The sequence below is a fragment of the Apteryx mantelli genome, chromosome 8 (genome assembly GCF_036417845.1).
Source record: "Apteryx mantelli isolate bAptMan1 chromosome 8, bAptMan1.hap1, whole genome shotgun sequence".
Taxonomy (NCBI): Eukaryota; Metazoa; Chordata; class Aves; order Apterygiformes; family Apterygidae; genus Apteryx; species Apteryx mantelli.
The window spans coordinates 23351496-23372620 of record NC_089985.1 but is presented as its reverse complement, the minus strand read 5'-3'; the positions used below and the strand labels follow the sequence as shown (position 1 = coordinate 23372620).

General features: G+C 35.8%; 1 protein-coding gene and 1 long non-coding RNA gene across 2 annotated transcripts in view; one reads left to right on the top strand and one right to left on the bottom strand.

Annotated features, from left to right (window-relative positions):
- Window positions 1–14795, top strand: part of MTF2 (metal response element binding transcription factor 2) — a 27744-nt gene extending 12949 nt beyond the window's left edge. The window contains exons 5-15 of the mRNA XM_067300920.1: window positions 86–186; window positions 527–675; window positions 2319–2414; window positions 3795–3863; window positions 4726–4849; window positions 8206–8273; window positions 8675–8845; window positions 9530–9638; window positions 9802–9860; window positions 9998–10102; window positions 12311–14795. Of these exons, the coding sequence (XP_067157021.1) occupies window positions 86–186; window positions 527–675; window positions 2319–2414; window positions 3795–3863; window positions 4726–4849; window positions 8206–8273; window positions 8675–8845; window positions 9530–9638; window positions 9802–9860; window positions 9998–10102; window positions 12311–12665 (1406 nt within the window). The 3' untranslated portion in view covers window positions 12666–14795. The remainder of the gene's footprint in view (window positions 1–85; window positions 187–526; window positions 676–2318; window positions 2415–3794; window positions 3864–4725; window positions 4850–8205; window positions 8274–8674; window positions 8846–9529; window positions 9639–9801; window positions 9861–9997; window positions 10103–12310) is intronic.
- On the bottom strand, window positions 12676–21125 carry LOC106499782 (uncharacterized). The gene is made up of 3 exons (XR_001295259.2): window positions 19792–21125; window positions 17889–17999; window positions 12676–12757 (listed from the first exon to the last, which is right to left on the bottom strand). It is a non-coding gene; the product is annotated as an uncharacterized lncRNA (long non-coding RNA).

The window sequence follows — 21125 nt, the reverse complement described above, 5'->3', positions numbered from 1 at the left end:
AAGATAATGCATTACAGTTCCATTAAAATTATATGCATATGCTTCCATTGCCATTATAATAACACTTTGGTCATTTTTAATACAGGTTATCATCAGCTGTGTCACACACCAAATATTGATTCCAGCGTGATTGATTCAGATGATAAATGGCTCTGTCGACAGTGCGTTTTTGCAACAACAACAAAGGTGTGTTTCTAGAAAAACACTTCTTAATAACATCGCATGTTGCTTGCATTTTTTTTTGAAGTTGAAACTAAAAAATAAAAAACTAGCCTCTTTCAGAGATTTCTCCTTCTTTAACCTTGATCTGTATGGTAAAGTTTTATATGTTGGGAATTAATATTTATTTTAGAAATAGTCAAAATTTGGTTTTCAAATTATTTTTAAAGAAATAGGCTAGTATATTAAAACATAAGTACAGGTGAAAGTGTTTTATTTGATTATATACAAATTTTCATAATTTTCAAACTAAAGTATTGGAAACATATTATTGTCTTTATAAATGTATGCATTTATTTTGGCCCAGAGGGGTGGTGCGCTTAAGAAAGGACCAAATGCCAAAGCACTGCAAGTCATGAAACAAACATTACCATATAACGCAACAGACCTTGAATGGGATGCAGGTCATAAAACCAATGTCCAGCAGTGTTACTGCTATTGTGGAGGACCTGGAGAGTAAGTAAACAGATATTCTGTAAGAACTTTTCTCCATAAAGCAGCTGCAAACTTTGGCCCTGATTCTGTAGACTTTTACTTGTGAACTTAAATTTGTTTCTATCTCTATTGTGCGTAGGTATTAAATTGATGAATAGTGGAATTTTGAAATTTATATATATATATTTTTTTAAGATATCTCATGGGAAGCACATTATTAATGGCTTAAATTCTTCCATCAAGTCTCTTTGTTTATTTCAGTTTTATTATGTGACTATCACATAACATCAAAGTCCCTTCTACAAAAAACAGTAACATAATTTTGTTGCATTGCTACTGTTCTGCACTTGAGGTTGGACGGAAGTGTTTGCTGACCTCGTTGCAATTACAGGCAGTGGTGGTAACTGCTCTGTGAATCAGTGGAGAGAGACCTTGGTCTTTTGATATTAACACAGCTCTTTGTCATTAGTCACAAATATAAATGCTATCTAGAGATCAGTTTATTACATTTTGAAGTTCTTCAGATATTTTGTGAAAGACAAGCTTACAAAACACTGCCAGATAAATTAGGTTTGAATATGCAAACAGTAACCCCCTGAAAAAGAAATGAGTATTGTGTTGCTGTGTTATCCTAGATGTCGCCACTTCCTCATTAGAAGTTTTCGGTTAAAGTCAGTTTAGTAAAACTGCTTGCACAAATGCTATGCTATCCCTTGCTCCCATTAGTAAAGTTATATTGGATTGTTTCCTCACATCAGTAATATAACATGCAATTAATGTAATGTAGTATGCTATGACATGGGATCCTGTCTGATTTTACCTTAACATCATGCTCTGTTTTTCAATTACTGTGGGAAAGAAGGCTTTCTTTCCTCTTATAAAGTCATTACAGAGTCCTCTGTGTATTCTTTCTTATGAGGATTGAGGACTTCTAAGCAGGTAGAGGTAAATGCTCTGGTGTTTGCATGGATGAGTGAATGTGGCTTGGACATTTTCTACCTCACATACACTTTGAGGCAGAACAGTTGTTTATTATTTTATTAAAGTAGCATTGAAGATCTCAAGGTGATATTGTCAAAGTCCCACAAGGAAGCGAATCTTATGAATTTTTACTCATATACAGAGCTCTGATTTGAGAATTTTACAGACTTGGACAAACATCACTTTCTATTTTGCATGGTTCCTTTTCTCCAGGGAGAAGCTGAAAAAGGAAAAAAAAAAAAAGTCTAAACTATGAAGTTCAGTTTGATAGTTCAAATATTTGAAGCCTCAGGACAAATGTTTCTGACTTAATGCTGCTGTGCCTTGCTTTGGAAAATAGCAAGGAAGCTAATCTAGTGTGTGGAAGGAGGTCAAATGGAGTTCTTGAATTCTTATTGAAAATTAAAAAGTAGTTTTCAGAGCAAATTCAAATTTTATTTACTTAACAACTTAATTCATCCTTTTGCTAGACTACCTTTTATTATTCAAGGCCTTTCCTAGTCAGTTTTTCTAGACGCTTTTCATTGTGGAACTAAATGTTACTGACATATCCTTACAGATGATCGTGCTTGTTATAAACTATGGAAGTCAGTTCAGTCAGAAGGTTCCTTGCTATTTAATTTAAATGTACCATTTTCAGTAACTTGTTTTAACACATCTTGTTTTTCTTTCTGTTGGTGAAGCTGGTATCTAAAGATGTTGCAGTGCTGCAAATGTAAGCAGTGGTTTCATGAGGCTTGTGTGCAGTGCCTCCAAAAGCCGATGCTTTTTGGTGACAGGTAAGAAACTTGAACTATACGTTATGGTGTCTTTATTTAAAATGCAGAGGGTATATTTCACATGTGAGCTTTTATTAAAGCATCCATATTATGACAGTTTTTCCAAAACGTTGGAATGTATTTTGTGTAGAAGATTATACAAAGTGAAGCATGTGTTCAGGTGTCAGGGAAATGCACTTTGTCATCTCTGTAAAAATAAATAAATAAATAAATAAAAGGGTGGGAGAAAGAGGTAATCGATGAATAGCTGAATTCAAACTGTTGTTGACTTCACTTTGCACAGAAGTCCATTATACTCTAGGCACTGGCTACTGGGAGATTGGAAACTTTAAAGCAGATCACTTGAGTGGGCCTATAAGCTAGATATGGGCTTCAAATTTCAACTGTGTAGGTGACTAATGTCCCCCATGCAACAGGCACCATGCTCTGAGGTAGGCTGTCAGTGTGTGTGTGTGTGTGTGCAGTGGGGGATATCTAGCAACAGTTTGGAAACCACTTTTAGTGGAATAGAACAGAAAAGATGTTTTTCTGGCTTTATTTCCCTGCTTGTTCCATCTCCTGTAGCTCATCTATATGCTTATTCCCATCTAGCTGTGCTGAGTCCCTCAAACTCTTTTCCTGCTCGCTTAAAACTATTAGTACGGGGAACTGGAGAAGCTGGAGGATTCTCAGCTTAGGGAGCTGAGAACTCTGTACGTCCTCTGTTCATGTGGGGTGAGAGGAGAGTAAAGGAAATGAGCCAGGGCTCTGGTGTGTGCTTTCATTTTAAGGGGAACTGGAGCAGTAGGAGCAGATGAGGGGGAAAACTAGAGAGAGGAATCAAGGAGCATCTCATTCACTTACCTCATTATACATTCTTTGTTGTGCTAGAATGTTTGTATGGAGGGATTGAGTTAGGACCTAGGAAATGCCCCTTTAAATGGATGCTTGCACTTGTGCACAGGTTTCTGCATTTGCGAAGATGGAGTGGGGACATTAGGGAACATCTTCACCAATACATTCACAGGTTGAGGGAATTTTTAGGGAGTGTGGAACGGTGGTACTAGGGAGCATCCCATCTTGGGAAGATAAGAGGGAAGACTTGGAAGATGGAGTTTAGGAAGCAGGGGTATGGAATGGGCCAGATACAGGTCAGCACACATTATGGAAGTGGATGAATGGAGATAGAGAACTAGGTGTCTCTCAAACATCATATGACTGGGTTTCTAGCCTGCTTATTTCAATTTTTTCCCCAATCTGTCCTTGAGAAAAAATTTCAAGAGTCCTGTCTGGAATGGTGAGGTGGTGGCTCATAGTATGTAGTGTGTTAAAGCATTAAATATGTGTGTGTACACAGACACCCACCCACCCACACATACATACATATGTATATATTTTTAGGTTTTATACGTTCATTTGCTCAGTTTGCAGTTCTGGACCAGAATACCTCAAACGTTTACCCCTGAGATGGTAAGTACAAATTAAATAAAAATGAAGAAAAGGGTGAGTTGAATACCTGCTCTTCTTTTCTTTTTGGTATTTTGAGTCTCCTTGCAAATAAGGAAATCCACTTGCTCTGTTGATCTCCTGAGTTGTCCTTACTACTTTTATGAACAGGGGCAGTTTTCCCTTCAGAGCTTATCTTTAAATGCACAGGTATATTACAATTGCATGCTCTTGGGATTTATTCCTGGGATTGTTCAGTTAAGTTGCAAGCAACTACAGGCTTGTTGTGTGTATGAAAATCGAGATATCTAAACAAAGTCCTTTTTGCAGGTTTAGAGTACTGCTATTAGGTAAGCCAAATGTAGTGAGTACAAGAGTAAATATCTTGACACATTCTATAATAGTTTTGTGGATGAGATTTAATGTTTAGTCGTAGCTTGAAATCTTTTAACTGTAGCTCTTATTAGAAATAATATCCAATTTAATGAATATGTGTGTTAACAAATAAATGGTGGAAATTACTTTGTTAAATGTTAATTTACCAAAGTATTTGTATGAATTCAGAATTGATACATTCAGGTATGAATTCTGAATCACTTAAATACGCTGCTGTTTAAACCAATTTTGGAGCCTAAAAGAACATCATCACAACGAGATGAGGAAGAGATAAAAATAAGTTTCAAAACAGGAGGAGTCACTTAAGGAAGACAAATGACAAAAGACTTCATAATATTGTTTCTTGAATTGAGAGTGTTTCAAGTTGTGCTGTGTTCCTCTAGCCATATTGTGCTAATATCTTTTATACTAATTATTTCACGGAAAAACAGTTGTGAAAAATTAAAAGATTTGTTTCTCTGTTTTTTATTCAAATATTTCTGAATTCTAGGGTAGATATAGCACATCTATGCCTTTACAACCTAAGTGTTATTCATAAGAAGAAATACTTTGATTCAGAACTTGAACTCATGGCATACATTAATGAAAACTGGGATAGATTGCATCCTGGTGAGGTGAGTAATTGAAATACTCTTTCTTGTTTGTCCTAACAGTGCATATGTCTTGAAAATTAGTGGGGGGTGTGGGACCTATGAACAATTTTATGTAGAAGGTTAGGTCCTTTATTGCCTTAAAATCTGGTAAACCCAAGAAGAGAGCATCTTTAATCTCCTTGTAGAAATAGAGTGCTTTGGAGTGGTATACGTTTTTCTGAGCTGTAAAATTTCTGAAGTGATACAGGTAACTATTAGTTTATTGTTTGCATGGCAACTTTATTTATACTCAGCTGTTTGTTTATTCTGTTGCATATACATATCTTCCTTTGTTTTTGTTTTATAATTGTCACGTAGTTCTTTGATGTTTTCGTGTGCACAGACCAGAAAACCTAAATGTAGAACTGAATATAGAGTATAGAGAGTATGAAGACATTTTCAAAGTCTCTAGGTGTAATACCTGATAAATCATTGTACACAGAGATTTCCTGTTTTCTCCCTCTTCCCAACAGGGGATACGATCTGTTTGTCTACTGGTCTAAAGATTGTTTTAATCATTTTCCAGTCTGATTCTACTGCTTGTCAAGGCACCTTGTTCTTAGTTCACTGCTATACTAGTTATTTTTCCAGCTATTTGATTTACTGGGCAGTTATGTTAGCATTACAGGAAATCCATTTCCCCAAGTAAATTGACTTAATATTTAACTAAGAGGAGCAGTGTAGGTACTTTTTTGTTTCTGCATGTAGGGTTCAATGCAAAATTTATGACTAAATTTGAATCGACATACTATTAGTAGAGCTTTTTTCTTGTGTGAAAATTGTTTTAGGTTTTGAAGTTTTTTAATGCAGGTGACATTTAACTGTTTTGAAAGTTTCATGTCATGAGTATGTCCTACTTCAATACTTCTTTTCAGTAAATTTATACATCTGTAATCCATTTTTACTAGCAGCCACAATGTGAGAATCAAATGTGTGTTTTTCTGGTTTAGATTAGTAACACCTATTCTATTCATAAATAATGGAAAATACTTCAAAATACATGTGTTCAGACAATGAGAGTCAGAACTTTGTTTAAAAGAGAAACATTAATATTCAAACTTTACTGCAAAATGATCATTAGTGTCATAAATGAGACATCTGGTTTACTTCTGTGAGATATATGGCATCTCTTAGCTAAGTCTAATAATTTCTATCATATCAAGTCAGAAGCTTTAAAAGAAAAACCTGCACAAAGTATGATAATAGACAGTAGAATGAAATGATCTGTCTGGTTTACTGTGTAGTTTGACAAATGCATATAGGGTGTTTAATTTTGACTTCTGTTTCTTTTAGTATTGAGAAATATACAGAATAAATTAATGTTTATGTCACATAATTTAACTTTCTGTAGATTCAACATAATTTTGTGTATAAATGTCAGGACAAAGCAGCCATGGTGTGGATGAGGAGAGTGGGGCTACCTACCTGCTATGGACTTGGAGCACACATGATGTTTTGAAGAAGTTGAGGGGCTACGGCCCTTGTTTTGCTCTTCTTCCCACCCTCCCCATTCAATCCATCCCTGAAAAACCCACAGCTCTGGGTCTGTAAGAGGGAGGGAGAAGAGGGGAGATCCAGAACAGGAAAAATCACCTGTTGTCTGTTAAGTGTTACTTTCAATTCCTTAAGCAGTATTTCTCCACCTTCAAAGGAAACTTGCTGCTTTTCATGCTGAAGGCTGCATTTTTGAAGGCCTAGGTTTTGAATAAATGCACAAAAGCTGGGTTGAAGAAATCTTCAAGACTAGTTATTCTGATATGATTTTCTCAACCTCTCTCACTAAGTTGGGAAAAAAATTGTATGTTGAAAAAAGTGAGGCAAGTTCATCTTACTGTTTTGATTAATCTTGTTTATTTATTAAGCAGAGACTAATCATAGAATAAATTCTACAATACTAATGGTTTTAGTTTTTTTGTAGTATTCTTAAGTAGCTTGCCACTGTTAAAAATGACCCTTTGAGTTCTTTCTTTAGGTTGTTTTAATTGAATAAGAGGCAAAGTCTTTTAGCCATATGTAAGCTAGGAGTAAGTGGTGGAATTGTCAGAGCTCCTAAGCCAGTATTTTTTAGCATGGCATTATTTAGGATGCAATAAAAATATCATAGTTTTCTGTAGCTAATAGCTGTATAGTTGCAAGACCTATGAATAAGAATGCATTGTGCTGAATGCATGTGGTAAAGATATCTGAAAAACAGTTGTTACTTTCTTTGGTTGAAATAGTTTCAGTCTCTCCCTTATCTTCGTTAGTCAGATAGACTGATGGTGAATCTTGTCCAAAACTGTATTAAAAATGTTTCTTTCTATGAGTGTATTTTTAGCTGTTAGGAATGGTCAAGGTGTTAAATGATCTGCCCTGTGTGGTCAGAATTTTATTCTTTAGAAAGTATCCGAGTTTTTTTCAAGTTGCCAATGTTGTATGGTATGTTCTGTGGTATTAATATTAATAGTGAAATTTTATAAACTATTTGTTAACTGTATAATTAAAGATAGAGTTACTACAGATCCAATTGGATGTAATTCTGGAACATTTTGGCATGACAACTTGAAATGTGGTGGCTTCATTAGAATTTAAAAATAACTGTCTTATTTAATATAAAAATGAATATTTTTTTAAAAGTTTGTTACTTAAATGTTGTATCCAATTCTTTATAGTCACCATGATACCCATAGTGCTTTAGGTCTCTGTAATTTATAAATGCATTATTTAATTTTTCAGATAAAAGATTACAGGTTTTGATAACTTGGTGGGGACTACTTTAGGCTTTGGTGCAAGAAGGAGCGTAGATTGGATCTCAGCAAGAGAGGCATGAAAATTACTGCACATTTTTTGTTCTAACTTTTCAGGGCCTCTTATATCTTTGTATCATGTTGAATGATGTTGGCAAAAATGGGAATTAGGCCCTGTAGCAGGATTTTTGTTAAAATTATCAAGAATAAAATAATTAACAGTTCTTGTGTCAATAGGATTATCTTCTGCTTGTGATCTCAATTTGGGAGTACTTAATGTCATTCAGGAATTTTTGTTAGTGGACTTGGGGAGTCAAGCTAGTATCGTGTTGAGTATACTAGAATTCTTTAAGAGATATTTTTCTTGCACTTCTTGCAAGAGAAATGTAGATTCTTTGGCCTGGGTTGGATCCAGGAGTAAATTCTGTAGGTATAAATCACAGAATATACGGGATAATAGCTAATACCCTTTAGGGTTAGGCAGTTTCCACAACAAATATTTTGTAAATGTATTTCACATCCAAATCTATAGTTTTAGTGACTCAAAGTAAACAGGATCTTTTTTGTTACTTAAGAATTTGACAGGTTAAATAATTTCTTAATACTTCACAGCTGGCAGATACACCAAAATCTGAAAGATATGAGCATGTACTGGAGGCATTAAATGATTACAAGACCATGTAAGTTGTTGATTTTTTTTTTGCTCTAAATGTTTTTTCCCTATTTTACTCTGATGTAGATTACAGTTTTCAGTCTCCTTAATTCAGTCTGTCTAAATCACTGTGGCTGTAGATGACACTGAAATTTTGAATATTGTTTCTGTTTCAGAATATCATCACATAGCTGTTGAAGTTAGAGTGGAACCCAGATCATGAGCAAAGTTTTTTTTTTTGACTTCCATCCTCTTCCCACTTTGCATCCTGTATTTGAGAGTGAGGATTGCATTAGGGGAAAAGGAGGAATAAAATAGCATTAGGATGAATAGTTTAATTTGCATAGCTTTGTTTCACATGTGCACTTTTATTTTAAAAGTTGCTTTCCCTGGTATCCGAATTTTAACAATTAATTTGAAAATATCTAGGTTTATGTCTGGAAAAGAAATAAAGAAAAAGAAACATTTGTTTGGCTTGAGAATTCGTGTTCCTCCCGTGCCACCGAATGCTGCTTTAAAAGCTGAGAAAGAACCAGAAGGAACATCTCATGAGTTCAAAATTAAAGGCAGAAAATCATCTAAACCCATTCCTGATGTGAGGTAAAATAATCCAGTGATTTGAGCAGTGTTGTGGTGAATTGGAGTTAGTTTGGGTATATTTTTGGTGCCTACAAAAAGGCCTTTTCATTATATAATGTACATGTGCACTTTGAAAATATTTAAAAAACATAAACTCATTTAGTTTCACATTGTACTTTAAAGTGATTGTGGAAACAGGTTGTATGAACTTATTTAATTAGTATTCTATTAGGATCCTTCTGAAAAAGCATGAAGTTTATCAGTAAAAAAACAGTAAAAAAAAATCCCAACTTTGCTTCCGGTTAGGAAACAAAATTGCTTCCCATTCTGGGCCTGTTATGCAGTGATCTTAACTAGGATTCTAAATAGTAAGTATGATATGGAGTTATAACTCATATTAGAGATATGCCATCTTTTTTAGCAAGTGTGATCCCATAAGTAAGCAACATTTAACACTTGTTCATTCCTCTTCAACATTATGGAATCAGTAATGTCACTGGAAAGATCTTGTGTCTGTTTATTATATTATTCCAGAGACAAAAATCTGTAGTTTTGTAGATGAAATTTTTGATTTACCAGAATAACCTCATTTAATGCAATGTTTTAGCAATAGACATCTAAACATGTATTCATTGCCTAAGGAAAACATGTATTCAATGACAAGTATCTTTAATAATACAGCACAAAATATAATTTTTTTTCTAGGGAATTAAGTAATGGTATAGAAAGAAAGGGGAAAAAAAAATCAGTAGGTCGTCCACCTGGTCCCTATACAAGAAAAATGATTCACAAAACTCCAGAGTCGTCTCCTCTGGTAAGGTTTTGGATATGTTTTTTTCTTTTCCCTGTAACTGGATTATCATTTCTGAAGAAAAACATAACCACTTAATTTAAATAGTGATATACCCCCTTCTCTCTCTCTCAAAAATAGATATGACAATTTAAACTTAATCTAAAGTACTGTTTTTCTTTCTTAGGATAATGAACCAGTTCCAGTGATAGAGAACCCAGCCTTGGAATTGCCCTGCTCTGTTGGGTAAATAAAAATAAAAAAATCCCTGTAAAACTATTCTGATAACCTCTCCCTTTTATTTGTTGCTTTGGAAATGTCAGCTCAATTTTTAATGTAAGACTGCTTTCATTACATGGCAACCCTGTTATCTTGCGTATCAGGAAATCTGATGGAACTGCACATTCATCCAATACCTCAGATGTGGAATCCACAGGTGCTGCCAGTATGAAAGAAACTACCTCATCTAGCATTTCCAGACATTATAGGTAATTCTTCAATCTGCTATAATGATTAAGATTTTTAATGATATATTCAGTTTTTATTTTTATTTTTTATTTTCTGGTCGGGGGGACAGGAAACAAGTGGTTCAGCAGCACTTCACCCTTAATAAACAGAAGTTACAAGAATCCTACAAGAGATACCTTGCCAAAGCATGAGAGCTGATGTTCTAAGCCTGGTTTCTTAAAACCTGAAAAACTGAGATTTTCAGGTTTGTGTTGTCAATGTCACATGTTGGCCCCCTGAACTTCACAATCAGTTTTGAACATCTTGGCTAACTTCAACCAAACCTGACACAGGTAGTTTCAAAGAGATTGCAGTTTAACACGCTTCATCAAGATTGATACTCGAATAAAGGAGAAACCCAAAATAGCATCCCATTTATACAAAGGCAGGCAGTATGCTCATCAGCTGTAGCTTGGTACCTGGCAGTGCTGGTTTTTTGTTTGTTTGTTTGTTTGACTAAACTACAGGCAAAACCTAGGTGGAAGGTAAGGGAGGGGGTTGACTTAAGTTGTGATTTAGCCATGGTGGATGTGGAACGGAGGTAAGGGTATTACAGAACTGGTGGGAGAATAAATGGAGAAGAGCTGAGGATGTTGCAGTGGGGTAACACTGGGGATGTGGGAGTTCACTGGGAGTTGCACTACTGAGCCGTTGAGACTCCGAGTTGAGCTGTAAGCTGGGTGGGGGAATCTAAAGCAATAGACCACAAACCTGCAGAAAGGCAGCCTTCATTGGTGCTGCTTGCAACACCCAGGTTTTTCTGTGATCACTATCTATTGTTCTTTGTTGATGTAAAATACATACTTTAATTACTTTTGATGAAAAGAATGAAACTCTATAAGCGCTTTCTAAGCTTAATTTTCTAATAAAAGACACAAAAGAGGTGATGTGTACCCCAAATTAATTTTAACAGCTTTTGTTTTGGTAGTTTTGTTTATTCATGCTAAGGAATATTAAGTACTCGCAATTTTCTACAGTCAATAGAGCATGAAAAAATTTTGGCACATTCTTCCTAGATAAATTATTAACTACAGCCTGTTCTTCTGCAAATAAATTGTTACTTGAACTTTTTCCTACTCTCTCAAGTTCAGTGAACATAAGTATGTTCATTTAACATACTCTTTTATTGAGATACATGGTCCTCAATATACGTATCTTGTCTCCTCTCTTTCTGGTTCATGCTGTCAAGTGCTGTCGTGAATCATTTTTGTGTGTGTTACTGCAACAAATAGTCTGTCTGCAAAAACTAATTTTTAACTTACAGATTTCTGAAATTGTTACCCAAGGATTAAATCAGTGTTTTATGTTTCTGCAGTTTATTCCATTCATTTTTTATGTTAAACAGATGCCTTTTTTTCCCTCAGTATGTTACATAAGCATCTTGAAGATCAAAGTAAGCATGCCATTTACTTTAGGACTTTATCAGACATATTTTAATATGTGCCAATTGTAGGTATTTACACAAGGATTTATATCTTGGACGTTTTTAATACTTGGGTGCTGGTTTGTACTTGGATAATGTCATAAGCTCCTATTTTCATTACTAGATATAAATCTGTGTCAATTTTGGATATACACATTATTCTGGCCACATGAAATATATCTTTGGAAAGTCAGAAGTGTAAGACTATTGAAAGAGTGACGTAGAACAGATTTGGCAGTGCTTCTTTCATATATCAGAGTTTTGATCACTAAAATAAATTCAGCTTGCAAAATAACTGTACATAAATTCCTTTTTTATTTACAGTCTTCACTAATATCAGCTCTCCAAAACTCTTTACAGTGTAGCTTTTTGTAATTGGGGCTTATCTATGTAATAAAATTGTATTTTTAATTTACAAATTTAAACATATTTGGTGCAGAGTCCTCTGAAGACAGTTTTTTTTATTTTCTTAAGAATGGAATTAAGCTGTATTAAAATAGTGCTCCTAACATATCTCTAGGCATGAGTTAGTATCATTTAGCTAAACTTTTGACATTTTATTAAATAACTACAATTTTTCTCATGTAAATAATCTTTACTTTTAAAGTGCTACGTTTGTCATCTATATATCAGCACATAAATATTTGTATCAGTGAAAAATATAACAGAAGGAAGTCATGACTGAGCTGTAAGAAAATAACTGATACTAAAGTGCACATTTTGAATAGGTGTCTTGGAGTTAATGCTGGCATTTTTTTATTGTTAGTTTATCTGACTCAAGAAAAAGGACTCGTACAGGAAGAACTTGGCCTGCTGCAATACCACATTTGAGAAGAAGAGGTCGCTTTCCACGAAAAGCACTCCAGACTCAGAATTCAGAAATTGTGAAAGATGATGAGAGCAAAGAAGATTATCAGTATGATGAACTCAATACAGAGATTCTTAACAATTTAGCAGATCAGGAATTACAGCTCAATCATCTAAAGAACTCAATTACTAGTTATTTTGGTGCAGCAGGTAGAATAGCTTGTGGTGAAAAATACCGTGTTTTGGCTCGCCGGGTGACACTTGATGGAAAGGTGCAGTATCTTGTGGAGTGGGAAGGAGCAACTGCATCCTGACTGTAGGACTGAACATTATGTTCACTGCACTGTCATCTGTAAGTACAGTTCGTAACGCAGAGCCACGAGAGAAGCGTGTCTTTGATGTGTTTCTAAAAACAAAACAAAACCAATTTAGCCTTAACATGTAATTGTTATCATTACAGCTCTTGTGATAAAGACTTATCTTTTTAAAATCTGATCTGAAACTTAAATTTTTTAATCTGAACGTTGTTAGATTGTTTTAGGTTGGGATATTTTGGGTTACAATTGCTTAAAAATGTGCATGGTGTTTAAAAAAAAAAAGACATTTTCTAGAGAACATTCCATGGATACAGTTATTGTGATTTAGAAAAAATATTATGTAGATAGCACAAATCTTTGAAAAGTTTTGGTTTGTTTTCTTACCCAAATGTTTGCAGAATTGTATTTCTATTTCAATACTTTCTAGATTTCATAAGTGCAGTGTATATAATGCCTACTGAAGACTGTAAAATACTGAAGTTTTCTTTCAAGCAAAGTGTAAAAAAAAAAAAAGAAAAAAAATATATTGAGCCTGTAAATTGCTCTGTGACCAGACTGCATTGTCTTCTTAATATATTCTTTGTGTGTGTGTGTGTGCGCGTATGTGTGTGTATATACATATGTATATATGCACACACATACTTGTGTGTGTGTATATATGTGTGATTGTGACCTATGCAATACAAATTATGGGATTGGGCAGCTTTTGAATATACATCCCATAATTCTTTTATCAGGAATAGTTGCCAGTATTTACACAGCAGCATTTCTTCTCAGGCTTATTGGGTGCTGTTGCTTTCTGTGTACTAAGGAAAAGTGTCAAAGCAGTGCAGTGTGTTCTGGCAATGGGTGCAGTCATTGATGTCCATATGCTCTAGGTAATATATTCCATTCTTTTCCTTGTGAATTAACTGTTAAAAAATAATGCAGGATTTGAACATTTTGAACATTACTAGAAGTAACACTTTTAAAGTTATTGTGGCACATTGATTGTAAATTTTGTCTCCCAGTTATGAGCTAAGTTGACAGGAGTCACACACAAGATTCCTACATACCTATAGAAACAGTTAGTCATATTTTGATAAATGTAGTATGAACAAAGTGTATTATTGCACAGGGTCAACAAACAGTATGTTGCCATTTGAAGTAACATTACTGGTTTTATTACAACATTACCTCTTTTGTTTTTATAAAATGTACCAAGTTTTAAATTGATAAGTTTATTTTACTTGTGAAAAAAAAGTCAAAAAAGTCTTTTGCCAGTATTAGATGTTTTTTCTTTGTCTGCTACTTTTGAGGGGTTTTAGCCAAAGAGTAAACAGAAGAATATTTTTACTTTGGTGGTTATTTACTGTACTGCATAAAGTTAATTTTCTTATATGCTTATGGTTTACCACCAAAATAAAATTATGTAACGTTTATAAATGACAAACTGGTTTAAAGCGTATTGCCTGAGTTAGTACTTATTTATTCCATTACTTGATTATTTGACTCTTTTTCTGCTCATCTTGAACATCTTGAAAAGGTGCTTTTTTTCTGTCACCTTATAGCCAAAGGAAGCAGAGAAAACTTTGTTATCCTGTGCTTGGTTTATGGCTGGCCAGGTAATAAAATTAGCTTTATAAAAACGCTAATTAAAAAATGACACTTCTGTTTACCTTCACTAAAATGTTTTTTTTTCTCACACCCTCAGCTATTAATTTAATGTTGCCTTGCCTATAGCTGCAATATTTTGATAACACAGCAACTTCATGTTAATTTTTGAATGTTTATATCTTGGGGTAATGCAAAATGTAAAGCCTTTGTAACCTTACTCACACCATCTGTATCTGTCTTTATTATTTCACTTTATCCAAGTCCTTTAATTCTAACTGAACACCAGCAGTATTTTCAGTGAAGATTCAATTGAAGATAAATATTGGAATGTACTTGGGGACTTTAGAGGTGTGGGGGGAAGAAAATATTTGTCAAACTTAAGCTGTCCATAGACTTAATTATTGTGAATGTCATTGTTTCATTTTATTATGGTGGTTGACTTGACTCTGATGTTCAGTTTGTATTTTTGGAATTGTTTTTTTTTTTTCTTAGAATTAAAAGACCAACATTAAATGTGTGTATTTTTTGAGAGAGGAGAATGAGTTTTGATTCCGTATTGTGAAATACATACTTGGTAGCTTCCTCCCATCTGCTGTTCCTCTATCTATAGCTTTCCTGTGTGACCCTGGAGCATTTGCCCTGCACATAGACACTAACTTGTGTTCCAGCTATGCTTGAGGGATACTTTGTTACAAGGTCATGTATTTGGAAATGCTGCAGTGGTGCTGCTGAAGATACAGCTAGGGTAGTAATTAAAGCACACCTGCAAATGCCTTTCTCTTATTTATGTGAATTTTGATGTGTGCGGTAATGGAGTGTCTAAAGGACAAACACAAATTTTGCTGTACATAATGATTTCTTATTAGTGTGACTTGATTATTGTATGTGTGCATGTGCGTAAATGGAGGTAATCCAGCCTGGATGTGGTCATTGATTCAGAATCATTTCCATGTGTGTCAGATTTAATATTTTCCTATTATGTATTATTTGTATTACCATAGTATTTAGATAGGCGAACTCTTTGTCTTGAGGCCATTCTAAAAATGTAGGCATCAGGTAGATGAACAAGACAGCAAAGAAATAATGGCACGTTATTTATTGTTAAGCATTTTAAAACAACGGTCATAGCAAACTGCTTGCCAAGTCATTGTTCCCAACAAAACAACTTCAAGAGGAATTTTGAAAAATAACTATGCTTTTATAGGCATAGGGGACTTTTTGAGTACATGTTGAATTTGTTTGAATACAAAGGAATTTTGAAAAACAGCATGATTTGTGAAATGAAGGTTAATATTTTCATTTAGCATAAAAAAGTTGGAAATAATCCAAAAAGGGCCTTGAAAGTGAAGAAAAACAGTTGTGATCAAGGGAGGAGTAGGGGAGGTAAGTGGAGATAATCAGAAAAATGGGCAAGTATTTGAAACATCCCACTAAAGTGATCTTCAGTGTTGTATTTTAGAAGGAAATTGGCGAATTGAGATGAAACATGTCAAGACTGGAGATGGAGCTATAGTCAGAACACAGCGATGAACTGGACAAGAACATCAGTTCTGTGCACAAAAGGGAAAGGATGAATCTTGCAAATGCTATGCAGGTAAAGTTTTCAGGCTTTAAACCATACCACTTCCCCAGTTGCTCCACATCTAGCTGAGTTAGGTGGTATGATGGCAGAAAATGATATTCTCTAGAAATAGAGAAAAAGGCTTGAGGTGGAAAGTTTTAAGTTCTGTTTGGGCTATGCTGAACTTGATTGATGCCTAAAGTTGATGCCTAAGTTGATGCCTAAACCACCCATGTGGAGGTGTCAGAAAGATGTATTGAGATCTTAGTTTAGTCAGAAGGATGTAGTAAGGAGTTTGTTTGTTTGTTTGTTTTTTAAATCTGATTTGTCAACCTAAAGTTCATGGGCAAGTTGATTTTTGCAAATTGGATCATCTGCAGGTGAGATATAAAGAAGGGGAGGACAGAGAAAGAAGTGGAATCCTTTGGAGTCCCCGAAGAAAGTTAAAAGGGTAATGACCATCTTTTGAGAAAGGTAATGCAGGGGAAAGAAAGTAAAGCAAGAGAGTACAGATAGAAGCGCACAGACTGAGAATGAGCTTGGAATTTGACACTTTTGCTGTTCTTTCACTTCCTTCAGCAACAGTGAAATGGTGGATTTTATATTGTAAACTTCACTCAAACTTTTGGATTATGTATGCCTTATATATGTCTTAAGTGTGTCCAATGCATCCTTCATATTCTGTTTTTAATTCCTGTTACCTAATTCCATTTGTGGTATCCCTTTGGGATCATTCTTGACATACATCAAAATTTTCACCTTCTGGGGCAGTATAGTGGCATGGCTATGACATTCTTTACTTTCTGTTCTGTAATTCTGAATCCCTTAAATATTCCTCTCAGCTAGTTCATCTCTGCTGTTTTTTCTCTTATGAGATTTCTTCATATTTCTTCATGAAATCCATACACCATAAGACAAATAGTTGTTCTGATTTTTATTCATACCAGAATATTTTGCCTTCCTGATTTTAGTTTTTCAAATACAGTTGTAGCTCATCCAGTTCTTTTAATGTCATTTTTGCCTAATCTGCTCATTGATCCTAATGTGCATTTATTTTTCACTTGTCCTAGTTTGTTTCCAGCTTCTGAGTGTGACAGTCTTCTGTTCTTTTCCTCATTGGGTATTTTGTGTTCTGTGTTAATTGCATTCCACATGTTTTTGGTTTCCTAGTCTTCTGTTTAAAAGCTCCATGTCCAGTGCAGTAACATTAACTTTATTGTGATCCTAAAGGTGACATGATTGTTCTTAATGCATCTCACAGTGTTAACACCTACGGTTAATATGTGCGTTACTGTTTTAGGATCGTTGTTGTTTTGAAGCGCTCACTCTTAGTCCAGCTAGATTCTTGGGATTTGATGCTGTACATTTTCAAAACCTGACAAAAGTTGTCCTGCAAAATGTTTAGAGACCTGTTTGAAATCTGCAGGATTACTCTTATAAGCTCATTTATGTTCTGCATAGTTCTTCAAAACCTGCTTTATGGCAAGAAGCTAATCAATAGTTCTATCTTGCTCTAAATCAAGCTTGTTCTTCTGTAAGCACCATTTCTAAGAACTTCATTGTGCTCTGCCATGTCCTATTGAATACTCAGAAAGTTGTTGCTACTATTGCATTCGCTCATGTCATCATGTAACTTGGTAGTTTTTGCTTTGCTACATACACTTTACTCTTGTTCATGAATGTAACTAAGAATGTTATGCATTGCCTACTTTATGTGTTCTTCACTTGCTTGCTCTAGCTCTATATTCATAACTTGACAAATTGGTTGCATGACAGCAGCAATCAGAAAGCAGTAAGATAGTCAAATTCTGGAGATCTATAGGCAGCGGTTGGAAATTCAGGGAAGAGGAAGTAACGAATGAACAATTGCAGAGATTTTCAGGCTATAGCATACAAAAATATATTTGTAGTGGGAGCGGGAGGGAAGGGTGAGCCTGAGAAGAAGGATTAGAGATAGGACTAAGAATCAATAAAAGTGACAAAGGTGACAAAAGTGACAAAAGTTCCTTCCTTACAGAAGGTGAAGCTTTTAGTACAAAAACCCAAGTCGTCTAAGTGCTCACCTGCACAGCAGTCATTGAGAGGTAAGTGCTGAACTTTAGAGTGGGAACTTCCATTGGTTTGGCTACTGGTACCTGAGCCTGCTTCCTTCTTCCCAGGCTTGTGCTGTCATCCTGCGGAAGAGAAGATACGGGGAAGAATGCTTTTAGGAGAGGCAGTGTGGGGCAGGGTGGCATGGGAGGGTTCGGTTCTGCCCTTCTCCCATCTCTCCAGAGAATGTAATCAGGAGTTTTCTCATTAACTGGCTGGGACTAGGGTTCAACAAACTGTGACAAGCTTTTTTTGTGGACAGTTGTGGGCATCTTTGGTGACTTCAGCTGAGATTCACCACTCCTTAAAATCCTCGTGCATAATAGAAAAATGACCTTAATTAGAAAATAGCTAATGTCAGGTACCTTGAACATAACGTTTGGTTTGAAATAAAGATACAGACTATAGAGTAGCTATGTGCTATTACAGCTGTTCTCTGGTCAACTCTCTGCCTACCTTATACACTGGTATGCCAATTGGGCAGGTAGCAGATGGAGAGTTATGAAGGATCTCTTGTTTCCAGAAACTTGGTACATCCTAACCTTGGGCTTGTGAGCTCTACTGGTTTCCAAGTCTTATTAACCGTCCTCAGCTATAGTAACTGATAGCATGAGAGAAGATAACATAATGCAGATGCTTCTAGAGAAAATTAAGCAGCATAGGCGTGTTTACTATTAGATTTTATTTATTATTATTTTCACCTGCTTTCAAAACCAACAGTTACCTTAACTAAATGGTTGGTTTTGAGAACAACATCGAACAAAGAAATCCTGCAATAAGGTGGATAGCTTTAGATCTGCTCTGCAATAATTTTATTTATACGCTGCTTATTCACCTCTCTGTTAGCATTTCTCCTGTATGAATAGTGGGTTTCTGTCATAGGGTACTACTGGGGAGAGAAAGAAGTCTGAAGAAAAGGAAGGGCTTCAGGTAAGCCATTGCTCAGCAATACCTGCGTTGTGCATCTCCTCTCCTAGCATTATCTCCTATCTGCAGCAGAGTGCAGAAGTTAGGAAGTTTTAAAGTTGAAGTCTAAAAAAAGTGAACTGTTCTTTGGAACCAGGCAAGACATAGAAGCACTTAGTTTTTAAAGAAGTTAGTTCATTACTGGGGATAATGAGTCTTTAAGACAGATTTACATGTAAATATTTGTTTTAAAAAAAAAATCTCAAAAAAGGTAATTGCTGTGGCTGATTAAATAATATTTTTAATAAGGTAGTCTTACCACTGTACCACTCTGGCTACGGCCTCTCTGAGGGTAGTGCTGCAAACTGGCAAATGGGCTTGAATAAACACAGGAAGCGCTGTGCTATGCTGCGCTGCGCTGCGCTGTGGGGTACGCGAGCTGCAGCGGCCTCGTGCCAGCCCCGGGCACGAGGGCGCTGGCGTTGTGCATATGGGGAAGTTAAGGCTGAAGGTGTCCTTTCTCACAGAGGTGCTCTTCGAGAGACCAGGAAAGGGAGAGGGCACCGTGGAACACGTTTATCATGTCTTTGTCCACAAGGGCTTTTGATCGTTTTCCCTGCACATGGACCGTTTCAAAGCACTGTTCCCTCGGCTGGCAATTGCCCCGTTCAGCAACATAACATCGTACCTTGGTATTTTATTGTATCTACCTCCCCAGCTCACAACACAGGAGAAAAAGGAAGCTGCTGTTTCATTACTTGAGCAATGTGATTACCAGGCTTCCGGGCAGATCTGAGTTTCACAACAGTCTTCTGCAATGGTAAACAAGCTCTGATTTGTCTTGCATATTATTATAGTATTATTATTATTATAATCTGTTTTATTATTTTTCTGTTTTCCTTCTGTTTTTCCCTAGGTGTTTATTTTTTAATATGTTGATGATACCTGATCAGGAATGCAAGTACTTACTTTTGTAAGATAAATTGTTTCTTTAGAGGAGGAAAATGAGAGAATTTCTGGAAGCACTTAGTGGGTAATCAGATTATGCTGTTTGCCTCTGAAAAAAAAAATATTTTTTATTATATTCTTTTCATAATTGCATGTGACTTACGTACTGCTTGTTAACTGCAGATGTACAAACATGCACACAAGTTAGAACAACATATCAAGCCAAAGTTCATCTGTAAAATCCTTTCTAAAAAGTGTTTGTGAAGACAGACGGTCACTGGTTTTCAGCAGTAAAGTCATTTTTCAGTTTCAATTTGCTGCTGTCTTTTTTGTGATATCATGAGCATACAAATTCCCATTAATCAGTTCCTCAGGAATAATACCTCTCACTTTTTCTTAACGTGAGACACTTGGGACTTGAGTATTACTTGTTAGTAACTAAACCAGCTAGACAAGTAGTTTCCCTAAGTCAGAGGTGCTGATTTAGTACCAAACTATCTTGACTTAGGCTGGCCTGAGGCTTTTACTGTCTCTTGTGTCGAATGCGGAACTGCTTTAGTTTGCCAGTGTCAGTGTGGTATGTGCAGTTTTGCTGGAACCAGGGATTTCCCCTTCTGCACTAAAACAATTAAAACAGATGGTTTCCCAAGAGTTAATTTTGCTGGAGCCTCGACACTAGAGCATGTTGACCAGACAGAGACTGGCATCTAGTGCTGCTTATGCTAATTTCGGTGTATTTCTAAAGAAGCATTTCACCAGATAAAATGCCACTATGGTGCTGGTTTTAACGTGAGGCAAGTATGAATCTAATCCAGCTGAGTACAGTGTGAACATTTTTGCTCTGGAGGAATATGAGTTACTAGATAGTTGTGAAGAAAGTAGTACCAGATAGCATGGGAACTGGACCACTGTAACAAGTGATTAATCAGAGTCCACAGTATCTACTCTTCCCTGCTGCATTCAGACAGGCTGGTTAGATTCGGGGACCTCAGTGCCATTTCTGATGGGCACTGACTCAGTTCAAGTCTGGCTGTAAATTAGGTTCACTTAGAAGGATCTGTAGTCCTCTGGATAATATAGGACCCACCATTTAGAAGAGGCAGTTTGCTGGTTTGGGGAGCTGGATGCTGTGTTTGCTATGCTGGAAGCTTGGTGCTCCAAGAACCTGAGAACTCGGTCAGGGTACAAAGTCGCTTGAGTTAACTTGCCAAATTTGTTACTGTACTTGTGTACTGACAGCAATAGTTATTAAAGCTCATTTGCTGCTTGTTCTGTTGAGTTCTCCAATCCTGCGTTTGCTTTCTGTTTCCAAAACACATGTGGTGGATTAATACAGTTTCTTCTTTGTTAAAGCA